Source organism: Panthera uncia (assembly GCF_023721935.1).
Source record: "Panthera uncia isolate 11264 chromosome B2 unlocalized genomic scaffold, Puncia_PCG_1.0 HiC_scaffold_24, whole genome shotgun sequence".
Lineage (NCBI taxonomy): Eukaryota > Metazoa > Chordata > Mammalia > Carnivora > Felidae > Panthera > Panthera uncia.
This window is the reverse complement of record NW_026057580.1, coordinates 88,225,244-88,238,372: the sequence shown is the minus strand read 5'-3', so window position 1 is coordinate 88,238,372 and position 13,129 is coordinate 88,225,244. Positions and strand designations below refer to the sequence as shown.

Sequence of the window (13,129 nt, the reverse complement as noted above, 5' to 3'; positions counted from 1 at the left end):
TTTTTTTAATCACCGAAATTCTAAACAGGCCATGATAGGAAAACCCACAGCAGTTCTTTCTTGAACTTAGCTTTCTTTCTTGAACTTTCTTTCTTAGCTCCCTTACCTAGGAAACTATTGCGTAAGTGATGTACGTCAAGGTAAGATAAAATCATTTTTCCCCACAGAAATAGTCTCAGAAGTAAAGCAGCTGAACTATGTCACTAGCAAGAGAAGAAAAATCAGGCCTGATTAAGCAGGTTTGATATGTCCTTTCCTAAAATTTCCACTTTATTTGTAATACATTTTTGAGCTAGATGAATATTTTCCTTCTTATTTTGGAGAAATAAATATATATTAATAGAATTTTAGGTATTTAATGCTTGGGGAAAATTATTACGTGAGTCCTTTTTCATTTTTTCTTTGCAATTCTGGGGGACTTTTGTGTTTTTGAAATCATTATTTCAGTCCTTGTTTGTTTCCTTATTATGTTATCTTTTCCCTTAAATAATTAAATTTGAACTAAAAGACAATGCAATGCTTGCTCCTCTCCAGAGTTGTTTGCAAATGTTTCTTTTTACTTCTTAGGAAAAAAACTAACAATTTTCTATGCTTGCATTGGGTGATTGTTTACAATGCTGTCATGCATTTGGCCCCCGGAAACGTAACTGGTAAAAAGAAAAAGAAGTGTAATAATAATATCCTATGTTGAAAGTGAGATGTCTTAGTGGGCTTAACTTTATTTAATCTTATTAAAAATTACTGTATATCTTTTGGAAGTGAGTCTTCAACCTAAAGAAATCTATTCTGTTATGTTCTTAAATAACAAACAAAAGCCGGACTGCACTTGATTTCATGACAATTTCCTTGCTTAACAAAGCAGTAGACCAGCAGCCATATTTGCATTTGTTTACTTGCTTTTGTAATTTGGGACCAAGAGTTTATGATAGGGGCTTAAAGCATTATTACCTTTGACATTACCTTCACAATTCACACGCGTAGTGACTTTGTAAGTAAATAAGTTTAAACACTTCCCTAATATAGGTAACCATGCATCAGAAACATGAGATAATGCTATTAAGTTTGGGCAGCTGTTTCATACCCTGCTTCCTCCCACAAAAAGTAAATAAATAAGATGAAATAAATGATATTCACTTTACACACCTAGGCGGTTAAGTTGTTTCAATTCTTTCAGGGATTAAATTTTCAAAAATGAAACTTCAAACTCCAAAAATTATACCATAAACAATTGAAGAGTGTCTATTTTGTATGAGAATGCTGTCTGTCTATGGATATGCAGTGAAATGCTTAAGAAACTTTTTGGTACCTGTCAGCTATCTTTAAGGATGATTTTTTAAAGAATTAAAGAAAAAAATTAAATTCACAAAAATAAGATGAAAGGCAGAATAAAGTTAATTTGTTAAAGAAGTTAATTGAGCATTTAAGATTTCATTATTCCATTATTTAAGATTTCATGGCTAAAGTGATAAGTAACCAAATAATTTGTGCTGTATGTTCCAAAATTGATAAGCTACAGTTTAAAAAGGATTTGAATAAGTCTTTGTCCTTCTTACCTGTGTTTGGTTTCTCAAGTTCAAATCCATTGCACAATATTTGACTGACAAAATTAAAACGTACCTAAAGAAAAATGTTAATTTGAGAAATTAACTTATTATTCCAGATCAAATAAAATGTGCCATGATGTTAAAATTTCAAATAGTACACATTGGAAAAAAAAATGGCTGAGCTATAGTAGCAAATACTGTAAATATTATTTTCAAAGGTAATTGTATTCTCATTTAGTGTGTTTTCCAAGTAAATCTCATGAGGACATGATTGTGGGTTTGTTTTTACGATGGACCAGTGAGTTTTCATTTCTTCTCAGGCCAAAGTCCACTCTACCTACCTGGCCTTAGAGCTCAGTAATGCTTGTCTTTGGTCATCAGAACTACACAGCCAGTCCGGGTACTGGAAAAACAAATCCAACCTCTGTCATACTCTGGGTGAGTCAGTCTCATTATTTTCACATTTTTAAAGGCAACAGCATAAATTATGTAACGTGACAGTTTAAACAGTGAGCACTCCCATGTGTCAAATTTGTTCCCAATATAAGTCTTGCAATCTGTGGACCAGGAGACCTCAACTTAAATTTGAATTCATGGATGGAGTTTCTAAATGAAAGGAGGTAACACACGAGATTTACAGAATTTATCATTTCAGTATCCCCCTGCCCTTTTTGGAGATTATTCATGTATAATTTTGTAGACTTTAGCACATTTTTAGTCGACCACAAATTGCTCTAAAAATCTAAAAACTTATTCTTCACATTGGAAAGAAAAATATTCCCTTAACTGAATAGTATGTATTAATCAACAGGATCCAAAGCATTTGCAAATACCCACAAGAGAAGTTAAGGGGGGGGGGGGAGCACAATCTTTAGATTGTAATTATTTTTGAAGCTAAACATTAAATAAAAGTTCCATAAGTCCTAGTAATTCTTGACAGGTTTTATCCATCAAATTGGTTAATATAAGTGGGACAGAGAAAATTCTTGATCTGCCTATAGATTTGGAATCCTAAGTAAGGGCTACATATTAGTGCCCAGAACATGGGCATTTACCTGGGTTACTTAGGTGGTTTTAACTGGGTTACTTAGACATTGGATATTCATTCAGTTGTCTTTAGTCCCTTCCTACTTAAGGGATAGTCCTTAGACTAACAGCATTGGCATCTCCTGAGAGCCAGACTCTTAACCTCCACCCCAGAAACAGAATCTGTATTTTAGAAAGACCCCTGGGTGATTTGTATGTACATTAAAGTTTGGGAAGCAGTGCTCTTGGTCGGTAGGAAGTTCAGTTTAGGACTGGAAATGCAGCTACCTGGGCCTTTCTGAAAATTTGCCCACCAGGGATTTTCATTGTTTTTCTTCTTTCTCTCACAGAAAGGAGAAGAGCACAGTAATTTTGCAAAAGATTAATAGTACCCACAGGACAAAGACGATGAATTCACCGGAACTTTGGAATCCTCCGGAAGTCCAATTTTGCTTTGCTTTGGTCAACAATTCATGCCCTAGAAATGTGAGGTCTGTGCTGAGTGTGTGTGCCATGTATGTTGTCATGACTGGTGCTATAGTGATGACCATGTTGGGCAACCTGGTTGTGATCATTTCCATCGCTCACTTCAAGCAGCTCCAGTCCCCAACCAACCTCCTGATTCTCTCCATGGCCACAACTGACTTTTTGTTGAGCTGTGTGGTCATGCCCTTCAGTATGGTCAGGTCCATTGAGTCTTGCTGGTATTTTGGAGACCTCTTTTGCAAAGTCCACAGCTGCTGTGACATCATGCTCTGCACCACCTCTATTTTTCACCTCTGCTTCATCTCAGTGGATCGCTACTATGCTGTTTGTGACCCTTTGCATTATGTCACCAAAATTACCATCCCTGTAATAGAGGTCTTTCTACTCATCAGTTGGTCTATTCCAATTGTTTTTGCCTTTGGCCTGGTATTCTCAGAATTAAACACAGTTGGTGCAGAAGACTTTGTTGCAGCCATTGACTGCACAGGTTTGTGTGTGTTGATATTTAACAAGCTCTGGGGGGTGTTGGCTTCCTTTATAGCCTGCTTCCTACCTGGGACTGTAATGGTGGGGATTTACATACACATTTTCAGCGTAGCCAGGAAGCATACTAAGCAAATTGGCATGGGTCCTACCAGGAAACACGTTGGGTCAGAAAGCAAAATGAAAGTATCATCCAAAAAAGAAAGCAAGGCCACCAAGACTTTAAGCATAGTCATGGGAGTGTTTGTATTGTGCTGGCTGCCCTTTTTCATCTTGACAATCACAGACCCTTTCATTAATTTCACAACTCCTGAAGATTTGTACAATGTCTTCCTCTGGCTGGGTTATTTCAACTCTACTTTCAATCCCATCATATATGGCATGTTTTATCCCTGGTTTCGCAAGGCATTGCGGATGATTGTCACGGGAACCATCTTCCACCCTGACTCTTCTACCCTAAGCCTATATCCTGCAGATACTTAGGCAATACTCTCCATTCTGTAAGATTCTTTCCTGGTAAGGAATCTTGTTGGATGCTCCTCCTCAAAGGTAAGGCCATAAACTTACTGGATAAGCATATTCTTCCAGTTGGTGTTATGGACATCTATCTAAGTAGGAGCAATCGATCTAGCGTTCTGGGTTTACCAGAGCTACCAAAGTGGTTAATTTCTGGAGTTCTGGGGAAGGCATCTCCAATAAAAAAAAACTCTGTCCCATGGCTTGCTGATTCCTGAATTCACAAAATTAGAGATTTAGAATTTCACTCCTTTGACTTAAATCAAATGGAGATCTTTTTTTTTCTTATGAACATCAGAAGAGGAGACAGAGTTGGTCTTCACACTTATTGACAGCCATGCAGAGTTTATCTAAATCTTTCTTGAGACTATTGTTCTATCTTAGGGGAGCCAGGGAGAGAGCTTGAGAACATTGGGAGTCTGGATTATTTAGCATGTGATTGACTTGGAAGGGGAGAAGGAAGCAGACAGTTGTAGCTACTTTCAATTTTTTTGGTTCTGACTTAAACCTCTTCAAAAAGCATTGATGTGAATTTTGTAATATTTTGGTAAAATTGGACTGTCTTACTGAATGAGAAGAATGAATAAATAAGAGTTTAGGAATATATTCTTTCTCCCTCTCAATATGTAATTATATATGCTGTATATATTTACAGCCTGTGTATATACACATAGGTGGTATTTCCACGTCTTTGGGTGTCTGTGTGTACATACTAATTATTCACTAAGGTTGAGTTTCATTCACAACTGAAGTTCTTTCCCTACCCCATAGTTTTAATGCTGTACATGTCTCTTCATGTCTTTTTTTTTTTTTTTTGTCTTGCTCTTGCTTCTCCTACCCCATAAACTTATTTTGTCCTTTACAACCTTCTTTTCATCCTTCATACCATCCCTCTGTCTCTCTAATCTGGTGGTTCCCAATCAGGGACAGTCTTGACCTTTGTGGCCATTCAGCGTCTGGAGATGTTTTTGGTTTTTACAACCAGGGAGGGATGCTACTGACATCTAGAGGGTAGAGGTAAGGAACACTGCTAAAGAGTCTACAATGCACAGAATATCCCCCACACTAAAGGATTATCTGGCCTAAGACTTCAATAGTTTCGTGGTTAAGAAATCCTGCTTTAACCTTAGTTAACCTCACAGCTTCAATATTCATGTCTATATATCTTTCTCTCAAGTATATTTATTTGCAGCCTATCATTTCTTCCAAACTCAAGCCCCTCATTTCTTACTACCAATAGACTTCCATTTTGAATGTTCTACCAAGATCGCAAACTCAATGTAACCAGCATCTTCCTTCTATGCACACCCACCACCCCAAACCCATTTCTCTGACTCCTGCTTTGTGCCAGAGTTGAGTATGCACCGGTGTGTTGGTTCCTCATTAGATTATAAGCTTCTTCTGTGGGACACTATGTCTTTATATTTTCCATTTTGTATCCCACAGTGCCTGGAATGGTTCCTTTCCCATTAAAATCTCTGAACATGTTCACTGGATAACTAAAACATATAAACTTTGAAAAACATGGGAGTTACTCAAATCCACCAAGATAAACAACTACAAAGCAAAGAATTCTAGGCAAGTAGGGACTCCTTCCCTTGGGAAAGAAGACGGAAGAAAAAGCCTATTTGTAAAGTAGAAATTGAACTGAATTTAATTCCTGTTTTCTTTGGTCACATGTGCACAATGTTGTACTGGGGAACTGGGGGACAGAGCCAGTAAAGGCACATAGTGGAAAAGGACTTACTGACTCAGAAACATTTGCAACGCTCAAAATGAAGCTTTCATGCTCATATAGTGAGATTCCCGAGAATAGAAGTCAGATCTTCCCTTCCTTTCCTAATGCCTCAGTGGCGGAAGTATTTTACTGAAAGTTTTGGTTATGTAGAAATATTGTTGATTATCTAATAGATTGACAGATTGGGAAATTTCATAAATGGAGATGTTCAATAGAAGGACTCTTCCAGCCAAATAGACTGTATCTGCAAATAGTTTGTATGTGGCTGATGTGATTTATTTATAACTTTTGCTTATTTTTGCAGGAAGTAAGGTTGCTTTTCATAACTTTCAGACACTGGTATGTTGCAAAGAGAAATCTTGTTACCATTAGCATAGGCTTTAATATTAAGTGCATTTTATTGCAGTAATTTATTTTCTTTTATTTTTGAGAGTGGGGGGGTGGGGCAGAGGCTCTGAAGTGGGTTCTGTGCTGACAGCAGAGAGGCTAATGTGGGACTTGAACTCACAAAACAGTGAGATTATGACCTGAGCCAAAGTCAGACGCTTAACTGACTAAGCTACCCACGTGCCCCTACAGTAATTCTTATAGTAATATCAGAATATTTGGTTAATCAAACCCCCTCCATTCTTTGGCCTAGCTAAATGATATCACACATCCATGCAGGATATCTTAATACTTAAAGTTTCTAATGTCCATATACATATATATAAATCCTAAATGCTGTTTATGAACCTTTTTGCTTTTTTGACTCTATCCCCACTCTAGACTATCTATTAGGAACTACTCATTATTCCAAAATACATTTAATAACATCTCTATTCAGTTGAGAATTCCCAATACTCTCTGGATCTACATGTTCTGTTGAATATTTATAGCTTCCTGAGGCCAGTACTTGTAATTTAATCATTTAGATATAGCATATTCAGATCCTGAGATGTTTTGGCAAATTATTATTATTATTATTATTATTATCATCATCAAAGGACAGTATTAGAAATCAGAATTAGGTTTTGAGATGCTTGGTAAAGTATTGGTTTATTCTTTAATGACTACAGTCATTTAATCCTTCAGGAGGAGATTTCTTCTGCCCCTAATCCTAAACACGACATTCCAGAGGCTAATGGTACTCCTTCCTTTTGAAGACTCAAAGAAACAGGAGGAGTTCCTTGGTCTTTAGGCCAACATAGACCTCCTTCCTGGGTCAGATGGGTCAATAGATAGAGCACCATATGATGGAAAGAGTATTTTACAATCTGCTTCCCATGATGAGCCTCTCTTCCTTTTTCGGGATTCAACAAGGTTATTTGCACTGCTAGAACTGAGAGACTGAATGAGAAGGACAGCCATTTACTCGGTATATACGCATTTTCTCATTTGACCCTCAGCATAGCATAAGGATGGGGCACCTGGGCAGCTCAGTTGATTAAGCATTTGACTTCGGCTCAGGTCATGATCTCGCAGTTCACAAGTTCGAGAGCCATGTCAGGCTCTGTGCTGACAGCTCAGAGCCTGGAGCTTATTTCGGATTCTGTGTCTCCTCTCTCTCTGCCCCTCCCCAGTTCGTGCTCTGTCTCTCTGTCTCTCAAAAATAAACAAAACATTACAAAAATTAGAATTACACAAAATGGTTGACTTAGTATCAAGGAACTCGGATCTGTGGCCACAGGCCACATTTTCTCTTGCCCACTAAAAGCATAGCTAAATAGAGGAGAAATAAAAGAGCATATGGAAGCTTCTGCTGCAGTCATAATCACTCCCTACCTTCATAAAGCACTTCTGTAATTTACAAAGGATGTCCATGAACATCGGCTCAATTGTTTCTCAAAACAGCTCCACCTTCTCTTCCCTAGTGGAAGGTGGCTAGTCCAAGGAAAAGTGAATCATTCCATTATTATTACAAACCCAGTGCTCTTCTTTCCAGAATGTATTGAGGTTGAATAGAGCAGCCATTATCCCAGGAGGATGGTGGCTGCCATGGACAGCCTATATTAAAAGCCACTCAGTTCAATAAACATTTACTGAGCATCTACTATGTGCCAAGTACTACTCTGAGTGTTTTTTGTTCAGAGACACATAAAGCTGAAATCCTGGCCTTACGGGGCTCATGGTCTAATAGGAGAAACATAGCCATTCAATTACCCTGCATGGTAATATATCTTATGATAGAGCCAGGCACAATAAGTTACGGAATATGGAGGAGGAAAATTTTGCCTGGCTTGGGGTGTAGGGAAGACTGCATTTTAGGCCGAAGGAATGTGTCATCACATTGAGTAAAGGAGATGCTTCCTACCACTGAACTACCTAATCTTCCTAGCACTCTCTATAACCTCTAGCTTAAATCCCCTGTTCAAGAGATTAGGCAACTTTTCCAAGATCATAATATTCAAAACCTGGTGTATCTCTTGTTAAAGCCCACATTTGTTTGCCTCATCTACTGCTAACGTAGGTTTTCCCTTTCATATGCATTTAGTTGATCTTGACTGGATTGCAGAGGGGCTACGAAAAACAGGAAATCTTGTTCTGCAATTGCTTTTTTATTTGTGTCCTCAAGGGAATTGCTTTTATTATTCTTTCTGTTAAAAAAGAAAAAGAAAAAGAAAAAGAAAAAGAAAAAGAAAAACCTCACTTTCTTAGACCTTAGTCATCAAAGGTGATTACTGTTTCAGATTGCAAATATGAATAGAAGCAATTCTTAAAAACTTACTGACTGCCTGTCTCAAATATTGCTAGCATTTATGAGTCCCTCGAGTATCATCAGTTAGATTATTTTCTTTTCTAGAATATCTCCTAGTAACCTTTATCTCTCCTGGACCAACACTCACAGCTTATCTCAAGGGAGTCAGACATTGCTTTGGGGGAGAGGGGAGAACATTAATATTCTTGTCTTATAGCTTACTCTAGTAGCTTTAGCATTGTTAAATAGCAAAACTAATTGTTAAGATCCTAAATCTAAACAACACTTTTGACTACCTTATAAATATTCCACTTTCTCTTCTGTCTTGTTTCTAAAATATAAAGCCTCTTTGATGAAAGCTATACAAATGCAACATCAATGAATCTCAAGATGAGCAAGAAAATCTAGAGGATCCAAACCCCAATTAGTTTTGCTCCCAGTTGTTATGTACCTGGAGTGTATTTCTGAAAGTCAGTTTGGAAGAGGGAATCAGAGCCCTAACTTGGGAGGGTTAACACAGAATCGGGACTAGTATCTATTCCCACTCTTGTCTGTCCAGCTTGCCATGTGACAGGAACCATTCTTAACACTCATCCATCTTCATGACAAACTTGTGGTTGTAGGTATTGTATTATATTCAATTAATAGATTAGAAAACAGGGCACAGAAGGTTAGGTAATCTCTGACAGAGGAATCACACATGTGCTTGCATATTGCATTTCAGGTTTGATGCAATATATCTCCCAAACAAACAAAACACAAGACCCTTTTTGAGAGTTTCCTTCTTAGGCCTTCTTTTATTTGGAAGACATTTGTCCTTACTTTTCACAAACTCTTGGTCAGATTAGACTTAGAGCCATGGGAATCTCTGCCTAATTGCAGGGTGGGTTATGATTTATGAATCAAAAGGTGTCCTTGACTTTTGGACAAAGTCCAAAATGGATGGATGAGGTATGTGATAACGCAGGATCCTTCCTGGTCTGATCAAGTTCTGGAGTTAAAAATCTATTTCTATGCACGTGGACTGGATACAGTGCAAGTTTCCAGTGACGATCACTGGGTTTGGCCCAGGCTTTGTGGAGAAGGTGGAGGTGTCTGTCAACCTCCTTCATTTTTTTTTTTTTTTATTTCATTCCTTCGACCCCTATACTTCCTACTACAGACCCCATTGGTAGATGTAATCTTTTGTCACCTTTACAGTTATGTGGTTTTTGCAACACCGGTTTGATTTATTTTGAGGAATGATCTCTCCAAGGCCATAAAGAGGCATCCCATCCCCTGGAGGTTTGGTACCAAAAATCAGAGAGAGCAGAATATGATCGAATGTGTTATTTTTCTTGGTAGTATCCACATAAAGTATGGACATATGAGTCTAATTGTAGGTACTCTTACCAATGGGGAGGCAGAGGGACGAAAAGGGTAAGGGATGACTGAGGGGGTAACAGAACAAGAATCTAACTCGGCTGTATTCAGGGAACTGTTTCATCTACTGTGACTTCTTTAACCAACACGAAGTGAACCTAAGGGCTTATGATCAATTATTCTCAACTATTTTGTTGAAAGAAATGTGCACAAATAATTTTTTTTAATATTTAACGTTTATTTATTTTTGAGAGAGAGAGAGAGATACAGAATTCAAGTGGGGGAGGGGCAAAGAGAAGAGAGAGACACAGAATCCGAAGCAGGCTCCAGGATCTGACCTGTCAGCACAGAGCTTGATGCAGGGCTCGAACTCACAAACCGTGAGATCATGAACTGAGACAAAGTCAGACCCTTAACCAACTGAGCCACAGAGACACCCTGTGCACGAATAATTCTAAAGCAAGTGAGGTGCCTGGGTGGCTCAGGTCATGATCTCGTAGTCTGTGGGTTTGGGCCCCACCTTGGGCTCTGTGCTGACAGCAGCCTCGAGCCTGCTTCGGATTCTGTGTCTCCCTCTCTCTCTGCTCCTCCCCCACTCATGCTCTGTCTCTCTTTGCTTCTCAAAAATGAACAAATTAAAAAAAAATTTAATAAAAAATAAAGCAGAAAGGATATACAGAACTCACTAAAAATAAAATTAAACAAAAGGATATATAAAACTGGTGTCTTCAATTTTCATCTAATTAATTGGCAAGATAAATGATCTCGTGCTGAGAAGAAGCTTCAAACTACTGAAACTTGTGAATAGTGCAAACTAGGTCCCTTGGAGCACTTCCAACACTCATTTGCATGGCATACCACCCTGAGGACTAGTTTCTATTTGGAGTATAAAATCATTAACTGATTGCACATCTGTCGTCTTTGCTGATGGAAGAGAATTCTACATACCTGTGTTCACCTGCTATAAGAAGGACTTCTGATGAAGTGATCCTGATTCCTACTTCTGTAAGTAGTTTAGAAACCTTGAATTCAATTTACTGGAACTTGTTTAAAATTGCAGACCGGTGTTAAGATAGAAAAATACTTTTTCACAACAGATAGTTCTTCCAGGATGTATGAACAATGTGTGTTCTCTTTAGGAATTGTGCCGCATGCAAAACTGAAATTGGTAATTCTCTACTCTTTTAATTATTTGTGTTTTGAATTATTTTCTTGGTTGGCATGTAATTAAACAGCTCGATCTGTTGATTTTACTGTTGCTTTATTTAATTCTTGAAGAGAGGAGCCAGATGTTATTCTTTCCCCAAGCAATGATTTATTACAAAGACTTAATTCTTCCTTGTTTCAGACTGGTAACTTGAAATCTCACTTTATGTTTGACAATAGGTCAACTTATCAAAATGGAAGAGGCGGCCTCTCAATAATTGTATAGTACCTACCGTGGCAAAGCCTGCTTTGTCTCTGAGGGAACAGTTAGCTTACATTCTACTTCTTTTCCCTTAAAGATACAGTCTACACTAATTTCAAAAGTGCCCAGTTAGAGAAACCAGAGCTAGCAGAGAAGTGACTCTTATGAGACCTTAAATCTCACATTATACTGATTTTTGGGCAATATTAGCTTCAGTACCAAAGTAAATTGTACTAGGTTACAAAATGCCCTTCAGTTTCTCCTCCACATCTTTTTGTTTTGTTTTGTTTGTTTGTTTGTTTGTTTGTTTTGTGGTTTTTTTGGGGGGGGTTGTTTTTTTGTTTGTTTGTTTTTTGGGTGGTACAGGTGGCCAGTTCCCAGAGAGAAAGGAAGAGTAGGAACCATAAATGAGTGCTGTCCTCAACCAAGGTGCTGAAGAACACCCCGCAGCATTCTGCTACCAGGTGAATGGATCTTGCCCCAGGACAGTCCATCCTCTGGGCATCCGGTTGGCCATCTACCTGGCCGGTGCAGTAGGCATGTTGATTACGGTCCTAGGAAATTTGTTTGTGGTGTTTGCTGTGTCCTACTTCAAAGTGCTTCACACCCCCACTAACTTCTTGCTGCTTTCCTTGGCCCTGGCTGACATGTTTCTGGGTCTGTTAGTGCTGCCTCTCAGTACCATTCGCTCCGTGGAGAGCTGCTGGTTCCTTGGAGACTTCCTCTGCCGCCTGCATACCTATCTGGATACCCTCTTCTGCCTCACCTCCATCTTCCACCTCTGTTTCATTTCCATAGACCGCCACTGTGCCATCTGTGAGCCCTTGATCTATCCCTCCAAGTTCACAGTCAGGGTGGCCATCAGGTACATCCTGGCAGGGTGGGGGATTCCAGCAGCTTACACAGCTTTCTTCCTCTACACAGATGTGGTAGAGAATGCGCTCAGTCAGTGGCTGGAAGAGATGCCTTGTGTGGGCAGTTGCCAACTGCTCTTCAATAAGTTTTGGGGCTGGTTAAATTTTCCTATGTTCTTCTTCCCCTGCCTCATCATGATCAGCTTGTACGTGAAGATTTTTGTGGTTGCCATCAGGCAGGCTCAGCAGATCAGCACCTTGAGCAAAAACCTGGCTGGGGCTGCCAAACGTGAAAGAAAAGCTGCCAAGACCCTCGGCATTGCCGTGGGCATATACCTCTTGTGCTGGCTTCCCTTCACCATTGACACGCTGGTTGACAGCCTCCTTAACTTCGTCACACCGCCACTGGTCTTTGACATCTTTATTTGGTTTGCTTACTTCAACTCGGCCTGCAACCCTATCATCTATGTCTTCTCCTACCGGTGGTTCAGAAAGGCACTGAAACTCTGCCTGAGTCGAGAGATCTTCTCACCTCGGACACCCACTATTGACTTGTACCAAGAGTGACTTCTTTGAATGCAGGCGAGGGGTAGGTCCCTGCAGGAAGGATGAGTGCTCTGTGGCAGGGGCGGTGTCATGAGTTTGTGGGCATGCTTTTAGGGCACCATGGTTTAAGTGGAGGAGAAAAAACAACCTCTTAATTTCAAAAGAAATATAGTACTCTCTTAATTCAATGTTTCTGTAGTAGAATGTAGCACTCTCTTTATTCAATGTTTCTGTAGAAAAGGAGGGAATGAAATCAACCAAGTATTTATTGGCTGCGTTGAACTTCTGTGAAAATATTTGGCTCCTTGTTATCACTTCCTTGAGACTGAGATACAGAGGTGGAGAGAAAAGAGCGTGAAGGTGGAGATTTCTGAGTTCTCATACTGGTTCTGCCTCCTGGCAGTGCTTGGGTGAGACTATTTTGACAACCTTTGAATTTCTCCCCATCTCAGAGTTGCAGCTGGAAAATTAGAGTTTTGTACTGTTTGT

General features: G+C 39.1%; 2 protein-coding genes across 2 annotated transcripts; both read left to right on the top strand.

The window, feature by feature from the left end:
* The first annotated feature begins 1,886 nt into the window (after window positions 1-1,886).
* LOC125937991 (trace amine-associated receptor 4) lies at window positions 1,887-4,090 on the top strand. Its single transcript, XM_049652982.1, has 2 exons — window positions 1,887-1,982; window positions 2,921-4,090. Exon 2 carries the CDS (start codon window positions 2,979-2,981, stop codon window positions 4,020-4,022), a length of 1,044 nt encoding a protein of 347 aa, XP_049508939.1. The 5' UTR covers window positions 1,887-1,982; window positions 2,921-2,978; the 3' UTR covers window positions 4,023-4,090.
* Window positions 4,091-11,647: 7,557 nt separating this feature from the next.
* On the top strand, window positions 11,648-12,661 carry TAAR5 (trace amine associated receptor 5). The gene has a single exon (XM_049652985.1). It carries the CDS (start codon window positions 11,648-11,650, stop codon window positions 12,659-12,661), a length of 1,014 nt encoding a protein of 337 aa, XP_049508942.1.
* The last annotated feature ends 468 nt before the right edge of the window (window positions 12,662-13,129 follow it).

What these genes read in the sequence shown, in the direction of transcription:
- LOC125937991 (XM_049652982.1), top strand. Translation starts at nt 2,979, where the DNA reads ATGAATTCACCGGAACTTTGGAATCCTCCGGAAGTCCAATTTTGCTTT.
- TAAR5 (XM_049652985.1), top strand. Translation starts at nt 11,648, where the DNA reads ATGAGTGCTGTCCTCAACCAAGGTGCTGAAGAACACCCCGCAGCATTC.